The 21,807-nt window shown below is 47.8% G+C and overlaps 1 protein-coding gene and 1 pseudogene across 2 annotated transcripts in view; one reads left to right on the top strand and one right to left on the bottom strand.

Annotated features, from left to right (window-relative positions):
* Positions 1 to 1,648: 1,648 nt before the first annotated feature.
* Positions 1,649 to 7,371, top strand: LOC121833654 (annotated as a pseudogene).
* A 3,468-nt stretch (positions 7,372 to 10,839) lies between these two features.
* The window catches only part of LOC8039763 (protein Dicer), a 28,169-nt gene continuing 17,201 nt past the window's right edge, over positions 10,840 to 21,807 (bottom strand). For both annotated transcript variants that reach the window (XM_029977804.4, XM_042286616.1), the window contains exons 4-7: positions 20,318 to 20,354; positions 16,495 to 16,762; positions 12,257 to 12,443; positions 10,840 to 11,142 (exon numbers count right to left, since the gene is read on the bottom strand). In XM_029977804.4, the coding sequence (XP_029833664.3) occupies positions 10,975 to 11,142; positions 12,257 to 12,443; positions 16,495 to 16,762; positions 20,318 to 20,354 (660 nt within the window). In that variant the 3' untranslated portion in view covers positions 10,840 to 10,974. The remainder of the gene's footprint in view (positions 11,143 to 12,256; positions 12,444 to 16,494; positions 16,763 to 20,317; positions 20,355 to 21,807) is intronic.

Here is a 21,807-nt window from a genome sequence, read left to right as displayed (position 1 = left end):
GCTTGGAATTTCAGGAATTTGCATACAAGTTAAAACAAACGCAGTTATTAAACAACAAGAAAACATTGTAAAAAAAATGGTCGCGTACCACACAAATATAGGTGGGCGCTTAAAACTTTTTCACGTTTATGTTTGTTTTTCCCTGTTCTAGTCGAGCAGCGTTTCGGTTATCTTTTTTTCTCTTCCCCCTTTCTCTCATTCAGGGATCAATAAAGAATTTGAATTTGAATTTGAAACTTAATAATATGCTCCCATTTTGCACTAAAATACGAACACTGAAGGACGCCATTTTGGGTTCAAATAGGAGCTCCGAAAGAAAAAAAACAAAAAACTTAATGATTCTTTTTTTTTTTTTTTTCCAGCGAAGTTGTTAAAGGCTAGTTTCCCCAGGACCGTGTCCGCCTGCAAACATATGTCGTCACAACACTCTGGACACCTAGCACCACCTATGAGAGACGGCGGCAACCAGACAACCGACTTTCAAGTTGTCTGGTGTTGCCGCCGTCGCTCATAGGTGGCGGCAACCTCTCCAGCCTTTGCACTCGGCTTGCCGACTTGCGGCCGACCATTACTTCATTCCCACCATGGTACAGCTTCGCTGGTCTTTCTTCACCAAAGTGGAAAGACTGAAAGTTTTTAGTAAGCTTGGATTCAGATGTTAGCTAAAATACTTTTTGTTTGTTTTTATGGCACAAATAATTGAATTGCACGTGTTAAATTTTCAAAGCCTCGTTTTGCTGTGTTTTAACTGAATGATAAAATCTTCAGTTTTTCCAGAAACGGCCAGATTGAGAGCCAGAAAAAGCAATGTGTATGGCGGTGCCCGAAACTTTCAAAATATCCAAAAGTTAAATCCACCTGATCCGTGTAACATGTCAAAAAGAAAAAAAAAAAAGAAGAAAAAAACACTTTTTGTTGTTGCCGAGACAAGGCTGTGAGACGCCACCGCAATGTCTTCAACGCTCTCCTGAAAACTCGTTTTATTCAGTTGAAGTGGACCTCATCCTGACTCCCATGCATCCTCTTTACGTCGCCTAATGATACTGGCGTCTTCATTTGAGTCTACTTATGTGTCCAGGAAACTACCGGGCGAGCGCACGCCTTCATCGCCTGCTTCTCGAGTTTGGGACCCCAAACGCGCCAGCTGCCTTGCGTGGCCGAGTCAGCAGAGTGTCTGGCCGGCAACCGAAGGGTCGTGGGTTCGCATCCCTCCTAACGCTCGTTAATATGTTTTAAGGCAAATGAATAACTTTATTAAGTGAAATCATTTGAGACCTGTGGCGACCTTTACCTCGCATTACATGCCACGTTTTTTAATAACTTTCATTCCACACGTGACGTCACGTTTCACCTTAGCCATCTGAGTGAGAGAGGAAGATTGGATGGAGTGTGGACGTGTCTCGCCTATGCTCCTCTGATTTTGGACACCGGGTATTTTTTTAAAATTTTAACTGGAATCAACAGCCCGTGACGAACGGACATCTAGACTATCATCATTTTTGTTTCAAGGTGGGCCCTTGTTTTTCACGAATTTCGAGGCTCCGAAGTGTTCGACGAGCCATGTCGTGAGCTAAGCCTAAGCTTAGACCCACCGGCCAGAAGTCGTCGGCGGCGGCTGAGGCTCCGCTCGGAGACTGATCTAGCCATGATGGAGACCGTGGAAGGTACGGAGATTGATCCGGAAGAGTTGAACGTGCCAGGACAATGGTACGTTAGTAAGAAGAAAGGAAAAGCGGCCCCCCTAGTGGACAACGAGGCACGCCATATGGAACGGCAGCGAGCCGCCGAGAAGCTCGCAGGGAGGAAGCTGGCGGCAAAATCGGTTGAAAGGCAGTTTGCCCGAGTTCCGGACGGCGCCGACAAAATAGTCATGAGGCCGCACGGCGGTCTCACACGTATGATGAAGTACGGAAGTGCGTATTTGGCCGACGTAATACTTAGGGCTGCTGGTGTCAGCCCAGACGCGGCCGGGGAGGACGTCATCTTGATGAACGTGAAGCAACATTCCATTCTCGTCGCCACCGTCAGCGCAGAGGAAGAGAAAATGCGCCGACTTGAAGCTCCTCATGTTTGAAGGGGAAAAAATAGAAATGACTACGTACATCGCTATGCCGGAGGACTGCGGGAAAGGCGTCGTTCATGAAGTCCCTTTGTCCTTCTCGGACGAAGATATTTTGAAAAGGCTGCAAATCTACGGGAATCCTCCGGTCCTAGGAGTGCGAAGACTCGGAAGAGTATCGAGGACAGTTTTAATACTCTTCGAAGACAGAGAGGTACCGCGCTGGGTGCGACTCACGCCCGTGGCGCAACGCTGCGTACTCTACCGCAAGAAGTACGAGGTTTGTAACGCCTGCGGCCGGCTCGGGCACCGCGAAGACGTCTGCCCGGACCCCGGAAATGTGAAATGCCGTGGCTGTGGCATGGAGAAACCGCCACAAAACCATTTATGCGAGTCCAAGTGCCAACTGTGCGGGAGAGGACACCCGCTCGGTGACAAAAAATGTAGAGAACTCTATCGTGTTCCTTACGAGGTGAAGAGGAAGATATGGGAACGCAAGATCAACATGCAACAGCATCAGCAACTTCAGAAAAAGCAGCAAGCCGGAGCGACCACCGAGGGGAATCTCCGAGGTCGTTCCAAGGTCGGGCGCGGAAACGAGGACTTTCGCGCCAGAAGCGACTCCTTCCCGAGGCTGGGGGAGACCACCGGGGGGAAGCAGCAGCGCAACCGCTCGAGCTCCCGCACCAGGGCGCACTCCGGATCCAGACCCGGGGGGAGATCGAGTTCCCGGGTCCCGGCGAACGCGTGGACAAAGAAGCGGAGCCCGAGCAGGGATCGAAAAGGTGTAAGCTTTGGCAGTGAGGTTTCCCAGGCAAAAAATAAGAAGGACGAGGAGATCGATAAATTAAGGAAAGAGGTTGGGGAGCTTAAAGAGGTCGTTAATAAGCTCACTCAAGAGTTACAGAAACCAAGATTGCAGGAGTGTACGGGGTCCCCCTCCCCCCCCAGAGTTCAACCAAAATTGGTACTGCAACCAACCCCCCCGGCCTCTAGGGCTGAGACTTCCACGCAGCATGCGGTACCAGGGGAGGAAAAGATGATTTTAGAATTGGCTAGACCGCCTCCACCGAAACGCAAAGGGGAAGACGCTGATCCGTTGGTGGCACTGGAGAAAAAATTAGAAGCCAAAATCGAAGCCAAATTCGATTCTTTCATGGCCCAAATTATGGGAGCAATAAGTCAAACTCAAAGCCAGATACAAGCCCTTACGGGTGAAGTTCAAAAGCAAAGGGCAGAATTAGTTGCCATCGGAGAACGGCAACAAAAAGCTGAGGAAAAATTCGACCCGCTCCAAACTGACCAGAGGCGCACGAAGTGAGTTGTTAATCTGGCAGTGGAACTGTCGCGGCTTCCAACGCAAGCGGGCGTTAGTGCAACAATATCTGACGCTATTAGATGAGAAACCGCTAGTGATAGCCCTGCAGGAGACGGGCAAAATAGCAAAACTCTCAGGATACCAAGCTTTTTCAAGTGACAGGGGTGAGAAATCTCGCGTCACAACGTTGATTAAGAGGAATATCGCAGCTATTGAGCACGAAATAAACTCGAAAGAAATTGAGGCAGTGCTATTGGAAATACTTACGGGACGAAAGGAGGAACCGAGCGTCTTCCTCTTAAATTTGTATAGTACCCCAAAGCAGAAAAAGGTGGCATTCAGGGCCCTCTTCCGTAAAGCGATTAAGGCAGCCGGCACCAACCCCTTGCTAATAGTTGGTGACTTTAATGCGGCGCACCGGTAATGGGGTTACGCTAAACAAGATCCTAAAGGCAGGCAGTTATGGGAGGATGCGCATGAGCTGGGACTCACACTACACACCGACCCTAGTAGTCCATCCAGGGTGGGTAACAGCGTGTGCGCAGACACCTCCCCTGACCTGACATTCTCCAAAAATGTGACAGACCTGACGGGGCAAAATTCGGAGCAAAATTTCGGCAGCGACCATTTTATTCTGGCCTCGATCATTAAAAAAGGAGTGAAGACGCGTTGTGCGCGTCAACCGAGGATTACCGAATGGGAATTATTTAGGAATAAACGAGAGAAAGCTGCCACTGGGAGGATCACAAACATAGAGAAATGGACGGAGATCCTCAAGCGTCACGTTGGGGAGGCCACAAAGACACTTGAAGGGGACAATGCCCCTGAGGTTGCTGATAGCAAACTGCTTCACATGTGGGAGGCAAAACACGGTATGGAGCGCAGACTAAAGAGGAAAAAATGGAACCGCAATCTGAGAAGGAAGATTGCTAGACATAACAAAGAAATTGAAAATTATGCGATCAAATTGTGCGAACAAAATTGGTGCAGCCGATGCGACGAGATGGAACGGGGCATGAGCCTTGCCAAAACATGGGGTCTGCTGAGACACCTATTAGATTCGACCAATTCGAAAACTCAATCAGGAATTAGATTATCAAAAGCCAGGCACGCGTTCGAGGGAACAGACGCAGAATTTATGGACAAACTAGTCAACATGTATATTGGTGATACCGCTATATTCGGTTACAAGTCAAGAAGGTAGGAGAAGCTCCTCCCACAAGTGTGATGCGCCCGTTTCAAATCTCTCCGCAGTCGAAAGAAGAGCTCACTGGAAACACTCCTTGTTCCGCTTCAATGGATTCCCACTTGTCTCCGATCCCACTTTTCAAGAAAGCGACCTTTGTATTCATCGGAGAGGGAACCAAGCCCCTGAAAGCAGCCTTTGTATCCATCGGGGGGGAAGCTAATCCCCGAAAGTCGTATTTGTTTCCGTTGGTGGGGGAGAACTCTAATCTCCCTCTCGTGGCTTCCACAGTGCTAAGTCAAAGTCGAAAGATAAAGCAAATATGTACAGAAAGGCAAGACCCTCCTCGCGCGTTGTCCGGGACGTCACGGAAACGGTGGGACGCTATTGGATGCAAAGGTGGCGGAGGGATATCTGATTCCCTTTGAGGGGCATTTGCCGCTACCTTCTTAACCTGTAACTGACTATAGTACCCCCCTCTTAGAGTACGACGGAGCTCCCAACGAGGAGCTCGACGCACCCATCACGGAAGCGGAGGTCAGGGCAGAAATATTGGGACTAAAAACAAAATCGGCCCCGGGCCCTGACGAGATAACTAACAAAATATTAAGAAACCTGGACAATGACTCCATCAGCGCTCTGACGGAGTACATGCAAGATATTTGGACTAAAGGTCACCTGCCTCGGCAGTGGAAGTCGGCAAACGTAATTATAATCCCAAAGCCGGGCAAACCCCCTAGACTAGAAAATTTAAGACCAATTTCCCTAACCTCATGCATGGGGAAATTAATGAAGCGCGTAGTCCAGACCAGATTGACGCGCTTTATGGAGCAAAACGACCTGTGGCCGTGCGAGATGGTCGGCTTCCGGCCGGGCTTGAGTACGCAGGACGTGATGCTCCGACTGAAACATGACATAATCGATTCGCGTTCTAGAGACGCCAAAGTAATTCTCGGCCTGGACTTGACAAAGGCTTTTGATAATGTTAAACACGAAGCGATCCTTTGCGGTCTCCAAGAAATCGGGGTAGGTACGCGAACGTACGACTACATCAAGGACTTTTTGTCAGACAGAACTGCCTGCATAAAGTTCCAAGACATTGAGTCACACACACTAAAGTTAGGGAGCAGGGGCACGCCGCAGGGCTCGGTTCTCTCCCCGTTCCTTTTCAACGTGGCAATGAGGAGCCTCCCAGCAGCTCTGAGGAGCATAGAGGGGCTGAATTTCAGTATTTACGCGGACGACATCACCCTCTGGATTAACCAGGGGAGTGATGCGAGCATTGAGGAGCGCTTGCAGGCGGCGACAGACACTGTCGTGAATTATGCTGCCAATAGGGGCCTCTCATGCTCTCCGCAAAAATCTGAATTATTCGTCTATAACCCAAAGTCTCTCCGATGCAAACGCAGATGGGATTTTAGCATTAAAGTAGAGGAGAAACCAGTTCCAAAGGTAGATCAGATCAGAATCTTGGGACTGTTTATTCAGGAGAATGGATATAATGATGGTGCAATCAAAAGACTAGAAAGATTTGCCACGCAAGCCCTTGGACTATTTAAAAGGGTCGCGCTGAAAGGACGAGGCCTGAAAGAAAGAAGCTTGCTTAAACTAATTCAAGCATACGTAATAAGCTGCGTGAGCTATGCCACGCCTTTCTTAAACATCAGGTCGGAGGAGAGAAGAAAACTAGACTCGCTCATCCGACGATGCACAAAGAGGGCCCTGGGCTTACCAATTAGCACCTCCACAGTGAAGCTCCTCGCTATGGGAGTGCACAATACCTGGGACGAAATAGCGGAGGCTGTCGGAATATCGCAGCTCGAAAGACTTAGCCGAACAACCACGGGCAGAGCTATCCTCGAGATGGTAGGCCTACAAACAGATAGGGGACTACGAGTCAAGTCAAGCATTCCGCAGGACTGCCGAGAAAACCTAATCATTCCCCCCCTCCCTCGTCACATGCATCCCATATTCAACACGGAGAGGAGGGAGAAGAGAGCAGAAGCACTAATCTGACGCTTCGATTTAATGGACAGCAAGTCGGTTGCGTATGTGGACGCGTCAAGTGGCAAGTCGGGTGCGGCGGTCGCCTCGGTGGTTGACGGCCGAGGTGCTCCCGTATCGGCCGCCACCATTAGAAGCCGCAACGCAGAAACGGCTGAAGAAGTTGCGATAGCGCTCGCTTGCGTTGGAACGAAAGCCAATTTTATTATTAGCGATAGCAAAACGGCCATCTGGAATTTTGGGAAGGGTAGGATCTCGCCGGAAGCGGCAAGGATTCTTACCGGTAGACAGCTAAACAGAAAAATTAGCCTAATTTGGACCCCCGCACACACGTCCGTTCCTGGCAACGAGGCGGCCCACGAGTTAGCCCGAGCTCTCTACTTCCGGGTAACTGTGGAGCCGCCCGACTGCCGGAACATGGACGAGCGTCTGCAAACTTATACGGAGATTGTGGAAAATTATAGATTACAAAGGAAACAGGTGCCACCACCAGACAAAAGTCTAAGCAATAGGGAGGCAGTCGCATGGCGGCGCCTGCAAGCTGGGAACTTCATAAACCCAGTCTGGGGATACCATGTTCGGATAGATGACAGGCAACACGATAAGTGCAAGCACTGTGGGGCGAGAGGGACCCTTGACCACATAATCTGGGAATGTGCTAGCTCCCCAGGGGCTAAAGCAAATATAAATTGTGGAGAAGCCTGGGAAGCTCTGCTGCAAAGCGAGGTCCCTGCTCTACAGCAGCAAGCCATCCGCCTGGCGGAAGAAGCCGCGAAGAGCCAAGACCTCTTTGCCTGCTTCTAACCGCGGAGGTCCCTGGCCCCGTATCCTAGGCCTGCGTGCCGGGGACGAGGACTAGGTGTCTCCTCATCTGGTGGAACATTAAAGTTGTTGTCTATCTATCTATCTAGCCATCTGAGTTGTTTGAAATTCCCGCGCGAGGTAATGCGGCTTTGACGTCATGACCCTATCGGCCAATCAGAATTTTAACGGCACGCCACCGACGCCGGCTTTTCCCGTCACGCCACCGACGCCGGATTTTCTGCGACACGAGCTTCTTAACGCTCCCTAATGTCATTTGCAGAAAAGAAACCCTGCCATATTCGTGGAAGGTGGCAAAGTATCTTCCTTTATTCGGGTGTGAGAAAACTCTAGTTGCACTAAAACTATTTCGATTCTAGCGGGCTCTTCTACGACTATTAGGCGCTAAGAACCACCTGTGACGTTTGACGTTCGTGACCACGTGTGCACTACACGGCATTGTAACACGATAGCGGCGCTTTTCCGCGTTTTACCTTAGAGAGGTATATTGCCGGGCATCGAACCGCTTAGGAGAGTGCCTCAAATGAGCTCTTTCCATCCCATCATAGTAGCTCCTTTGTCAGCCCTTCGATTCTTATACCATAGTTCCACACACATCTCCAAGCCGGGGTGCTCGCACATCATGCAAGCGACAGTCTGCAAACACGAGTCCTCGCAAGATCCGTGGTTCGAATACCGCGTGCCAAGTTTTTTCCTCGAACTCGTTGCCATGCGGCAATGGAAGCCCGGATCTCGCGTTCGAATCTCTAAGCAGACTGTCTTTTGTATGAGAGCAGTGTGACCCCGGCTCGAATTGTAATCATTACCCTCGTTACACGGGCGCACTTAACTGCAGTTACGCTAAACCACAGTCACCACACAATACTTGCGGACAGTTTGTGGCAACGCAGTCGAGGCTGTATGCGTGCACTTGAGCATCTTGAGCACTCATCGAAACAGTGCACGCGCACTCTTCACTTGTTCTGAAATCGCTGTACAGTACGTTTGGTGACGCGTGACAGCAGTTAAAGGCGAGTTAACTCTGGTGAAGTGTACCCGTGTAACATGGGTATAACTGGGGTTAACTATGGTAAGAGTACCCGCGTAACTGCTGACCATACTTAAGCGTAATTACGGCTTAACATAGCCGTCGGACACACTTAACCGCAGTTAAGTTTGTTCTGGTCACAGTGCGGTTAAAGGTGCCAGTGTAACTAGGGTATTAAAAAAAATAAAAGAAAACGGAGATCGCTCGTTTCTGTTAGCAGTGTCGCTCGCTGTACAAGTGAGCAAACACTGTAGTGTGCCGTGTGTATCTTCCTAACAGACGACCAACCAAGGCGTCTGCTGTGCTGAACAATAACTTTTGCACTTTCCCTGGTACTTGAAGCATGTTCCTTTTACCCAAGGTTTTGTGGTACCGCATACTCATCCGTTACGTGTTTTTGTTGCTGTGACCAATGAGTCGCATTTGTGATACTCATTTTTCTGTTGCCTTTTCTTTCTAATTTCTCTTCCCTTTATACCCTCGTAATTCATTTTTTTCTTCTTTACTTCACACTTTTAAGGTAAGACTGGTTCACACATTTGCTTTTCGAGTGTGATCAACTGCGCTACGACCACAAGCGACGACTTACGAATAAGGACGAGATAACACACAGGCACCACCCATCCGGTTCAGATCAACGTCTATCTTAGGCATCATTCGTTGACTCTGGGCTCGAAGGAATTCTGAAAATGACAATCGTTTATCGCACAAGCGAGCTGGTCTACTTTCAACGTCTTGGAAACCCGAGACCAGGGACAAAAAATAATGTCTTCTATACAAATGAAACAGATCGCTCCTTAAATACTGCATTTCATGCATCATAGAACTTCGCAAGGTCGCTGAATAACTTTCTCTCTCTCTCTCTCTTTCTGTTGACGCCGAATATAGAAAATGTTAAAATACCTTACTTGCAAGAATTTTACCTGCGATTTTGGAAGTGGTCTCATTGATTTGTGTAAGACGTATTACTAGTTTCTGGAGAAAAAAACAACAACAACAAAAAAACAATGTGTGCTTACCGGCATAAATTATCATATTTATGTTCGACTGCCGAACTGGTTCACGGTACTTGCACCTTTGATAGTAGCGAAATGTATTATTACGAGATTACTCACCTCGGCTGTTTACCTTGATATGCGGTTTTCTAATGGCTTGCTGTGCTTCCAAACAAGATGGCATCGATTTCACAGTGCATTCAAAATACTCAAAATTACTTCCTAGGCACCAGAACTGAGAACGCTAGCAGACGTTTTGCAGACACCCTACCACATTCGCGTTTTGATCGAGCAATATGCTAGCAAACAAAAATGACTCCGCTAAAAAAAAATAATAAAAAAAGTAATTCATTTGAAAGCTCTGAAAACACCTGGATAGGATGCAAGAGCTCGATTTATTTTGCGCATTCTAGGGTACTGTGCACAAGAAAAGGGCACAACTGATATGTGCGGGGTGTTTTCTTTTAATTCGAACAAATTTATTTCAAGAAATTCATGAGAGGTACAATGATGCCGTTTGTGCAGGTGAGTTATGCGGCCAAGGGGTCATAATATAAAAGGTTATGCCTCACGTTATGGCGGACAATTAACTGAAATGTGTTAGCATTTTAATTAGTAAAAATAAACTTGCGGTTTCAGTTGGGAGCTCGATGAGCTTCTTTGAAGACCACTAAATCAGTCAATTTGATATGAACTCGAAACGCATGGGAAGCGCCGGGGTGCTCGAAAGCTACGACTCGTGCAACAGGCACAAGGCTGTGAAAAGGCAAATGAGAATCGAAGCATTCGTGTTCTACTACCGCTCGCCTTGTGCCTAGAGCAAAAGCGTCAATTTTAGCCCAGTCCGACACGCGCGTCTTGTCCATCTAAAACGAATTGATTTTGTAGTCTTTGTACCGCTCAGCAAGTTTCTAATTGGAACCATATGTTAATTTTCACTAATTAAATAGTTCACTAAAAAGATTTAGTTTATAATCCAACGTAACGTGAGTAATAACCCCCTACATTCCTATGTCCCCGCTGGCCGTGTAACTCAACATCACAAACATCAGTTTCATATGTTTGAATTAAAATCAAACTCCCCGCATAAAAAAGGTCTTCACTGCCAACTCAGTGGTGGGCGTAAAGAAAGCATCAGTGAACCTCATGGCTGAATGAAACATTTCACATAAAGGCGAAACGAGGCGAAAGCTCGAAATGCCATGGAAGTCCGGAAGGGGACACGCGCTACCTGTCCTGCCACTTCCAAGACTCATCCGAGTCGCGAAGGAGGCAGGAGTGGTAGTGAAGCACCCCTACCGGACGCTAACCTGCGCTTTCGCCGCTGCTTGAAGAAGGCCTGCGCATGAGCAGAACTTTCATTGAAGAGATTCATTCTGAAGTTGAGAATGAACGAAGTTGCTGGAGTAATGGGGTGAATCGAGAAAGTGAAGAAAAAGAAACCCGATTTTATTTCAGAGTATATGTAGATGATTGCAATAGCTGGAACGGTGGGTAATGATTCATGGGTGAGGAACAAAAAAAAAAGATAAAAAGGAACATACAACAAAAGAAAGGTTGTGTTCAAGCGTTTAGGACCTGGTCAAGTTCCCTCTTTATCATCTTGAGGAAGACGGGCTCCACCTCCTGGATGTTGAAGCCGCTGTCCACAAAAATGGCTCCGGCCACCGACTTGAAGATCTTGTACACGAAGCTGCGCTTCTTCTTGGCGAATTTCAGGTCTGCGAGAGTCTGCAAACACCAACACAACGGTTCCTAATGCGAGACACTTCTTCCAATAGACAAAATCCAGTACCATCTGGTGGCCCAAAAACCAGCTCCCCTTTTGAAAAACTAATGGCCGCCATAAAACTGTATGTTCATCGGGCACCGCCACTTTTGCGCGAAAACGGCAAATAGGAAATGGTTCTTCGATGACCTCATAATTCTTTCCGGATTTATTTAATTTTCGATGGTCATGAAATAAGAACTGATCAGCCAAAGGCGGCGACCCATAACGCTTCTATTCAATTTCCGCCGTCAAGCGGCATTAGAGCCAAACTTGTGCCACAATGAAATACTGAAACAATCTGGTGGCAATTGATCTTTGAAGCACCTCGAGACTGAGTAGAGCACTAGGCACAAAGAGCGGATTTCGAAATAGCTCTTGCATCTAATTCGTACGTCGTGTTATGCTGACGTCTTGGACGCAGTATATATCTTTTGCTTGTTAGTATTTTCAACTTGTTCCTGCAGGAGCCTCAGTGAGGCCGCCCTTAGCTTGGCACAGATCCCATGCACTGACACGATTATAGGAAGCAAAGTTGCCGGGCAGCGCTTTGCCCAGCTTGTTTTCCGCAGAGCTGCGTGTTTACCCAACACAAAATCTGTGGACTGGGGCGTCGTCTTCCTCGATCCAGCGCGTGGCAGAAACTGAACACGGTGCTGCCTCGGCGTTCAGCTGGGACCCGTTCGCGAGCAACCGAACACTGACGCAGCGTTCGGCTATGGCAGTCGAGCGCTGCGTCAGAAACGAAAACAAATCATTTGTACGGATATTGTCCTAGTAGCTTAAGTTCTCAAGTTCGACGCTACATTTCAGATAGCTTCTAACTGCTCGATCGGGTGACGTGGTTTGTGGGCCGGGTTTGCAATGCGAGTTGCGAGGATAGCTGACGAAAGCGTTAACCGTTTGCGAGCGTCTCAGCCTTTCCACTTGATGTCCTCCAACCAAGCGCATGCGCATTGGCGATCAATCTGCTCAGGAGGCGTCCGCCACTGACTTGCAAACGCTCGCCGTGCATGTTCTTGAATCTAGGCTGTGCCCAATAAGCTCCCGAGGAAGGCAGTGAAGGGGTCCGCTTACATGAACGTTCCTCAGGCCCTCGGCGAAGTCCCGCAGCGAGCTCTTTTCGATGGGTCTGTCCAGGAAGACGTACTTGTGGAAGTTGTTCTTGACCGCGAAGTAGGCCAGGGAGTCCTGCCGCAGGACGGCCACCTTGGCGTGGGACATGGCGTGCTGAGTCTTGTTGGGCGAGTTCATCAGGATGTACCTGCGCACGCGCGTACGCCCTACCTCAAGCATACAACAGACGCGACGACATGCCTTGAACATCTTTGTTTGGGTTCGTATGCTTCCAGCATATCTGTGCAGAGAGTTTTTGTATGTGCCATACAAGGAAGGAACTCAAACTGTCTTCTGGCTAATGAGTGCGGCTTGAGAGCCGCTCTTCCATATAGTGATTGTGCGCGCGATGAAAAACACAGAATTGTTTGACGCCAACATGAGCCCCCCCCCCCCCCCCCCCCCCCAATAACCCTTTTCTTCGAAAACTACGCATTAGAAAGAAAGAAAAATCGATGCCGCCTTGGCCACGGTCAAAGAAACTATTAGTAGAAGGATGATTCAGTGTGAATGACTCAAGAATAACCAAATCTTTGTTTATTAAACATAAATGCATGGTTTCAGTTAGGAAATCGCTAGGCGTAATGGCAGATTCCTTGAAAGATAACTCAAAATGGGTTAAGGAGTTGCTGCCCTTTACTAAAAGGTACTTGGAGGTTTTCGTTTAAAGGGGTCATGGAACAAAGTTTCTATTTTCCAAAAATACTACTTAGAACCACTTCCAAACGTTAATAACTGAATAAACTTGCCGTAGTTTTTCTTTCTAGGCAATGGCAGTAACAAAAAATAAAATCGAAAAATATGAACATCGTTCATCCTCTGAACTGGGAGCCAGAACAAGCAGCCACGTGGCCTGGTGCCTATCCTGTGCCGCCAACGTTAATTATGGCTACGCGCTGAGCTTGACAAAGTAGAAAACGCGTGCTGAGCTCCAGGCATTGTTAGTGTTCGGCTACTCATCACCGCAGTAGCTGGACACGAGCCACTACCCGAGTTTCGGCCGAGCCATTGATTGCTACGAACCGAAGTCGAATTCTTACGCAGTTCTCGTGTCCACTTCATGAGCCACGCTCGACCATCGTCAGGCGGGTGGTTTCATTCACGCAATTACGTCATCCAGCTTTGCGAAAACAAGAGTGAAAGAAATAGTCCCCCTTTATCCTCTCCATTTCACCGTGACAAAGAAGCTTCTCGATTAGTGGCGGTCTGTGCGAGTATACTTGGGCTAGACTAGGACCAGGACGCCTCTGCAAAGTCATGAGCATTCCAACACCATATTGTTTCGTGACCCCTTTAAAATTGGCTGTAATAAGCTGGAAAACAGGGACACGAGGAGCACTTGAAAACATTGGCGCCCAAAACACAAAGCTCATTAAGAGGACACGCAACAGGACAGACGATGTTCACATTTGCTGTTTTTGACCAAACGCAGAGCATAGAGAACCGGACCCCTCGGCGTTGCTAGAGCACCCGCACAGCCTGAACGAACTTTGAACCGTTTGCCTCGCACGTCTTCGCGGGGGCTACCTGTCAGTTACAAATCGAAACTGAATGAAGTTTCTGTTTTTCACCGCAAATTCGAAACAGCGGAAACGACAAGGTTGGCCGCAAAGATCGCTGATAGTTTCAGAAAAGCGACAGTAATAAAATCGGCAGAAACCTTTACCTTCATAGTTTTTCAATGTATGAAATGCATTATGGGGAATAGGTGTGTCGGGTGACGTATATTTTCCCACTAAAGTTAGCGGAAAAACTGAATGGTTGTATAGGTCACGGGACGTCGATTTCTTCTGCTAAATTTAGCGGAGAAACTGTAAAGATGTGTAGGTCACAAGACGTGACTTTTCCCGCTACACTCGGTGGGTAACTGGATTAGTGTATAGATCACGTGACGTCAATTTCCTCCTTAAATTTGGCGGGGAAACTGAATTGTTCTGTATGTCCCGTGACGGTCAGATAACGTGACATTAATTTTCCCTCCAAATGTAGCTGAGAAACTGAATGCATGTATAGGGCTCGTGATATCAATTTCTGCGCAAAATTTAGCGGGAAATGCACGGACGGAGGACGGACGGACAAAACTTTGGGATTAGAGGAGCGTGAAAAAGCATCACAAACTTACCCAGCCCTAAAGCTGGAAAGTAATACGTGCTTCAAAGTAAAATCAATATTGCTATACTCGTTTTCACCTCAATAAACAAGGAAGGTTTGCGCATTGTTCATACGCCGCACGAAGTGGCCCTCGCAAGATGTGGTCGTCGAAGAAAGAAGCGATGCTTTTGGCGTTTGAAACGGGCAAGTCTTGGGAAGATGACACATATCTAACCCAAACAACACCTGCATATATCTTAATTCTCCAGATAAAGGTGGAAAGTAGTAATGCTTCGCGACACGCCGTACCTTATTTACTATGGCTCTTGAGGTGAAAACCAGTATAGCTGGCACTAGCTTCTGCTGACGGGACTGCAGACGAAAAACGAGCACGGTGACTTTCCTTTGGCGACGCTCACGAAGCCCGGCAGGAGCACACCAATCAACGACGCCAATACTTATTCCATTCAGGCCAATCCCCTCGACTTCCCCTCCCCCTCTCGCCGCACCCTGACTCGTCACCTGACCTCCCTCTACAGCAAGCCAGACCAGGAGCACTCCTCGCTCCCACCCTTTTCGAGAAGATGTACCCGAGAATTCCTCTGGACCCAGAGTGCACCCTCTGCCACGCACCCGCTGCGGTCTCGCATCTTTTGTGGGACTGCCCCCTTCCCTCCCTCAACCCTCTCTCATCCCCCTTCGACTCTCACTGAGTGGCTCAACCCGCCATCCCCTCCCGACCATGGCCGGTTCCTCGCAGCATCACAGGCTCTCCTTGCGTATCTGGAAGACCCCGAGGCACCTCCACTTGGCTCCAGACTACTGAAGCCCCACGGGTCCCTGCTCGCTGTTGCTCGTCATCTCGTTCTTCCTGGAAGCTCCCAAGACGGCTAAAAGAATTTGTTTTTTTCCTTTTTATGACCAAACAGCAGGGCGCATGTGGTGCCCACTTCTTTGGTCGTTAAATTAATACGTTTCAAAGCAAAGCAAAGCGTCCTGCTCTATTAAGGCAGTTTGCAACAGAGCAAAAACGCTGCGGTGACGAACCCCGAAGAGCGTATGTACCGCTAAAGAGTGGCATTTTAGAGCCCGTTGCAGAGGGCGCCCTTGCGGTTCACCATGAATGGCGGCGCCCACGAGCCACTTCAAAGTAAACAAATGTCACGTGACATGGACAGACAAATGACCGTCCTGGTGGCGTCGTTTAATGAAGGAGAAATATTGCCTATACCCTGAGCGTATCTTTCTAAGGACTCTAACCATTCTTACCCAGCGAGATCAAGGTCAGTTGACAAGCTTCTCAGAACGCCTGGCGCCTTTTGCTGGCGCTCCTGCTCGGCGGCACTCGCTAGCTTTCAGCCCAACTTATGGGCAGAAGCGGCGGAACCGGTGGAACCTTAGATACACATTGACTGCTGTAGAAAGTGATTTTAGAGTGGTTTCTATGGCAAACATGAACTTTTTCCAAGAAAAGCGTCGTTCGAAAACGGTATTTTTGCGTTGCACGTGAGGGCTTTGCCGTTGGTGGCGCTATACTCCGTTCACCCTTAAGCTGAGATTAGAAGCTCTGCCTTGAGCGCGAGCTTTCTCCCTTGCTAATACAAGTGTGAACACGCAAGCACGCGCAACCACAGCACTGCTGAAGCCAGCGAGCCCGCGCTGAAGGCGGAGCTTCTAGTCTCAGCTTAAGGGCGAACAGAGTATAGACACTTTCTGTGTCCTGTCGTTCTCAGTCACGTGGGTTCCGTAACTGGTATGCGAGACGAAAAAATAATAAAACCTTTCAACCTGGGCTATGCGAGAAGATATAGGTAAGGCAAAACAATATAATTGGGGTTGTATGTATATTTAGACAGCGTAAGAGGCAAAACAAGGATGTGTGACAATCACGATTTTTTTTTAAATACCTTCCAGCGGCGTGGACAGATTAAAACGCCGTTTCACCGCATACCAGAAGTGAAAACATTCAAGATGGCTACGCCCTTGTGGAAGAGGTGTATAGGAACGCATTCGCGTGCGAGCAACAAAGAAGGTCCGTTTTTGAACGACGCTTTTTCGTCGAACTTATGAACGGATCGATCTAAGACCGCTGGCCCTAGCGGCCGTACCTGGAGACTACGTAGTCTAGCACGAAGCCCCCGACGTAGTCTAGCGGCTCGAAGTTGTCGGCGGCGCCCTTGCGGTCTCTGGCCTTGTAGGACGGGTGGAGGAGCGCCTTGAGCAGGATGTTGGGGTTCTTGAACGTGTAGCCGGCCAGGTTGTCCCGCACAAAGTCCTCCGGGAAGCGCAGGTTCAGCGAGCTTTTCAGGTTCTGCGCCACCTGCAGGTGCTCCTGGCCCACCACCACCGGAGGGGGCACTGCGCCGTTCGTGGCCACTGCGTTGCAAGAACCGCAAATAAATGTTATCCTCGAAACAGAACCACAACTGACAGCTACTCGCAGTTTTCGTACCCCTCGAGGAGCCATCGTCCTTACTGATCACCTTCTAACTCTGACCCCTCTTCGTATCTCCAATCCCGCAAGACGACGAGTATCAACACTTCGTAACATAATCTTGAAAGCTGCATACGTGTCTTCGTACATGCAAGAACAGCGCCTCCACACTGTCTTTTGTATGATGCGAGTGTTGAACAGCGGGGATTGGGCCCGACTGTTTCGTCAGCGTTCTGCGGGTACTCTCACTGATCCGAGCCTTAGCCAAATGCAGACGCGGCGGCACTCGTGTTTAATCTACGGTCCGCCTTTTTTAGGTGACGCCGAAGGTTCAGCAAGACGGCTTTGACAGCGTACTAAATGTACGCCTCGCATGGCCAATCATTGAACTATGCCTCTTTAATATCCTCTTCTGTATTTCTTTTTTGGTACATTAAGGACGCACACACGACACGATCAAATATATCGTTTTTATAGGGTCTCACAAGCGGATCATCTGTTGCACAACAAGTTGAAACAATCGGCGCCAGTTCAGAAAACTTAGACTTTCATAGAAAGTGCACTCAGTACGTCATTTTTACCGTGTAAAATGTCAAAGCGTGCATCTCTTTTTATAAAAGAATAAAAAAAAATCATGAGCCATTCCACTCTGAAGGTAGATGACGAGCGAAGCACACGACGCAGACGTGACACAGAATTTTGAACAAAGGTACGAACAGTCTTGTACACGTTACTAAAAAAAAGTAATCGATTACAATTACTATTACTCTTGGCTAAAAAGTATTCGATTAGATTACTTGATTACTTGACAGCAAAAGTAATTGGACATTACTTAAAGAAGTAATCGTTACTTTTCCGATTACTTTATTGTGTGAAGACACATCTTTAGCGCTCATAACAATGAACTACTTCCAACCTATATTTTACATTTGCACAAGTATTGAAGAAGAAAAACTGGCTCCCTCTTCGTGGTCGTTGCACCTTCACAATGCGGACACAAGCATAGAATTCGGTTGAAGACGTTTAAGGATTTGTGCGTTCGCCATTGTGTGTGTGTGTGGGGGGGGGGGGGGGGGGGGGGAAAGCGGTGGGGGTTCTAGATCTTGTTAAGCTTGAGCAAGGGTTGTCAATCAAAGTTTGCGTCGCTCATTTTACTATCCACATGTGGATGAGCTCGCATGTTATACAAAAGAGCAGCAGCTCCAGGATTTGAAACGGATCATGTGCAGTATCCATTAGCGGAAGAGATCGTTCCGACCACTTCTCAACTCGAAACATTGCTTGTCACAAAGACCACGTAGGGGAAATGGGGAAATATTTCAACTGCATTTGTTATATTTTGCATCCGATTTAGGCATTCTTCGGTTCTGGTTCTCCTACGGGCTGCGAGTAGGTACCCTAAGCAGGATTCCTTTTTATTTTACTTATTTCTGTGTGTGTGTGTGTGCGTGAGGGGGCTAGTTTGAACGAAGGACTCACAAAGCTACATTCTGCTTCCTCAAACTTCGCCCTGAATGGCCTTTGTCACGCACTATGGCTTCCCTGGGGCTTCCCACTCCCAGTCCCAGCTCGAAAAAAAAACAAAAAAACGGACATTCCACAGAAACTATACATACAAAGTGATTGACCTCGTTTCCTACAGCTCCGCAAAAATCTTTCTTTTTTTCCGTTCGAAAAAAAAAAAGCTAATTTTATTGTGCGGGGGGGGGGGGGGGGGGGGGGGTTCCGTGGACAAATTGTAACGGTTACAAGTAATTTTATTACTTCAAAAAGTAATCAGATTACTCCTGTGATTACTGCCTAATAAAAGTAATCAACTGATTACAAAATTACTCCAAAAGTAATCGATTACAAGTAATTTGATTACTTGTAATGCGTACGGTACAAGTCTGGGTACGAACACCTTTACTGTCTTTGTGGGTAGTCATCGCGACGAAAGGTGCGCACACATATTTGTTGCTGTCTTGATCGGTGGTCATTATTTCGCGTGGACGACTACCGCCGCCCCGAGGAGCCGGAGAAGACTGGAGACACGCACAGAGGGACCGCCACCCCGGGAGAGCGGAAGGAAAGGAAACTAGCCACGCATGGAACGACGACGAAGTGGGGTGCCTACATGTCTGTCTGTCTCAGGGTGAAGACAACCATTCTTGCCCTGAATGTGCTAGCGTGTGACGCTCTCGCGCACTCGGTGCGTGACTTGGGTGGTAAAATGGCGTCTATGCATTAGCCAAAGCTACGCGCTCGAGCTGAGTGACACCGGATTGCGCGCGCTTCAAAATGCATAAAAAAACGATTGGGCCGAAAAATGGCTGAGATGTCACCACTCTAGCAAAAGCGCGCGTGTGAAGAAAGGCAGTCTACGACAAAGTGGCGGCGGTGCGAGCGCAGACATGGCCGACGCTAGTCGCACGGCGGCAAATCTTTGAGAAACCTTTATTATCTACGTGAGAGCCTACTGATCTTCAAAATGGTGCCTATTGGTAACTAATCGACTGAATAGACCTACTGCTGAATTACCCAAGCATCAAGGAGAATGCAGGGAATGGTGTTTCACGCGCCGCACTTGCGGGCGTCTGCAGCAGTAACTATTCTAAAACAAACACCTAAAACAAATGGCATCTTGCGCGCGTGTTCGTCAACACTTCATTTTGTCATTTACTTGGAATATTTTATACGGGGAAGGCGTGCGCGTGTGGAGGTGCGGGCGTAGAGTTTCTGTTCACGCACATAAAAACGTCCACGGAACCCTAGCCAAAAACAGCTTCGCTGTAAAACACGGCGAGAGAAGTGGCAGTACGAACCAAAAACATCCGTGAAAACGAAGATGACATGAGGGCACAAGGTTGCTTGACAAACAGCCAACCCGCGGAATACCCACTAATAACCTGGGAATAGCATTTTTAATATCGATTTTAGAGTGGATCGCGGTTTCCCATTAGTGTAATATGTTGGCATCGCTCGTGCTTAGTCTCCGTAAAGCGATATCAGTAATTTACTTTGGTTCGACTTTTGACAGGAGTTACCTTAAAGTCGTTCATGTAAGCTTCGACTGCCTTCTCGATAATAATCGTAAATAATGATAATAATTTATTTTCCTGGTGGTTTATAAATGAACCGATTTCTCCGAGCGGTGGGTGCATGTCTCATGCCACCCGAACTTTCGTCGAGGCAGGTGGCGTCACACCAGACGGCTCGTGCACCACGCGCGTAAAACTCCAGCGAGGCACGCCCAGAAAGACTTCCCTCCATCACCGAATAACCGCGAACAAACGGGGACAATAAACACGGACGACAGGACAGGCGCTTCTGTCCTGAAGCCCTGTCCTGTCGCCGGTGTTTCTTTATTGTCCCCGTTTGTTCGCGCTTTTTAACCTTTTATTCAGTCATGGACCAACTAGCCCAAACCCAAGTTTTAAGGTTCCCTCCATGCATTCCGGCTGCGGTGGCGTACACAAACTGGCTGGTGCGAAGAATTGTGAAAAAACTCCACTTACCAGGTGGAGTGAAGGGAGCAGCGTTGTGTCGCGGATTCTGTAAGAAAACAGTAGAGAGAAAAGATAGTCACGTGGACGTTAATGACAGGGCTGAGACCTCGCGCAAGCCCAGTAAGTCTATCTGCATTAACGCCGAGGCAACATGCTTGGTGGGCAACAGCGGAGCTAAAACACATAGTACCAACGTGTGCTTTCCTACTCGGCAAAGGACGAAAACCACGGCGCCTGCGAACCAATCAGAGCGCGGGAGAACGTGCCACTAGCGTAGCGTAGGCGACGGCGTACCGTATACACAAGCACGTGTCCTCCCCTCGCTGGATTAGGATTAGGCAGTAAAGGGGCCCCGTCGTTGGAGAGCGACAAACAACGAATATACCCATGTATCAAATTTTCCTTACACTTAAAACCTCCCCCCAAAAGGGAACTTTAAGGGCCTGAATAGGACAGACATTGGCCCGTTGACACTCTCGCGTCTGCTTACGACCGAGTTCTTGCGACCTTTTACGACGAGAAAACACGCTGGCGCCATCTATGAAGCGACCCTTTAGCTACACTTTGCTAAAGCGTAGGCTTTGAGCTATTTGCGAAATCAAATGTACATAGGTACTATCTACGAGGAACAATTGTTTTTAAGCTCGGCAAAAGTATTTTATGCAAACGAAGAAAAAAATACTGATGCGCGAAAAATTAGAAAATATACGAAAACGCCGAATGTTCCCCGTTAGATGGCGCGATTGTGTTCTGTCGTCGTAAGAGAACAGATTTTGAGGTACTCGGACATAAAATGCACAGCGAAATTTCTTGATATCTAGAAAAACTTTTGGTACTTTTCGAGTTTTAACGTGGCTTTCGGAAACGCTGCTCAACTGAATCAGCACAGTGCTAACGCAAAAGGAAGAAATTGTATCTTTCGAGGATAAAGAGCTTAGCTGTGTACGTTGATTCTTCTAAAACTTTCATCCTAAATACTCATAATATTCAATTAGGAAAGCTAGACCACTACTGAATTCGTAGATCCTCACTGAAACATTTTGATTCGTATCTGCAATATTGGACGCAGTGAGGTAGCATAAATAATTGAAAGTCATCAACTAGTAGTATAGTGAAAGGAGTCCCCCGAGGAAGCGTTCTTGGACCACTCTTATTTATATCATGTGCACCAGAGGTTAAGTTTGTTTCTTATAAAGGTGATGCCCCTATTTTTTTTTTATAGGTCAAACATCTTCTGAGATACAAAGTAAGGTGGCGGCAGTTCTCGCAGACTTTCATTTATGGACAAAATTTAAGGATTAAAAATATTCATAAATGAGACGAAGTGCGTGCTGTTTAGGCCACGAAATTATAAAGTAACGTCGCCTTTGAATATTGTGTTGAATTATTCTTGAGAGATTATTAAATTTGTGGAATTTCTAGCTGCTATTTTTGCGGATTTTTTTTTTTTGAATGTTCACGTAGAGTATGTTGGATTCCAGCCAACATATTGTCTTGAT

This window comes from Ixodes scapularis, unplaced genomic scaffold, assembly GCF_016920785.2.
Source record: "Ixodes scapularis isolate PalLabHiFi unplaced genomic scaffold, ASM1692078v2 PGA_scaffold8__174_contigs__length_109621045, whole genome shotgun sequence".
Taxonomy (NCBI): domain Eukaryota; kingdom Metazoa; phylum Arthropoda; class Arachnida; order Ixodida; family Ixodidae; genus Ixodes; species Ixodes scapularis.
Note: the sequence above shows the minus strand (reverse complement) of the source record. Positions and strands in the feature narration are given on the sequence as shown.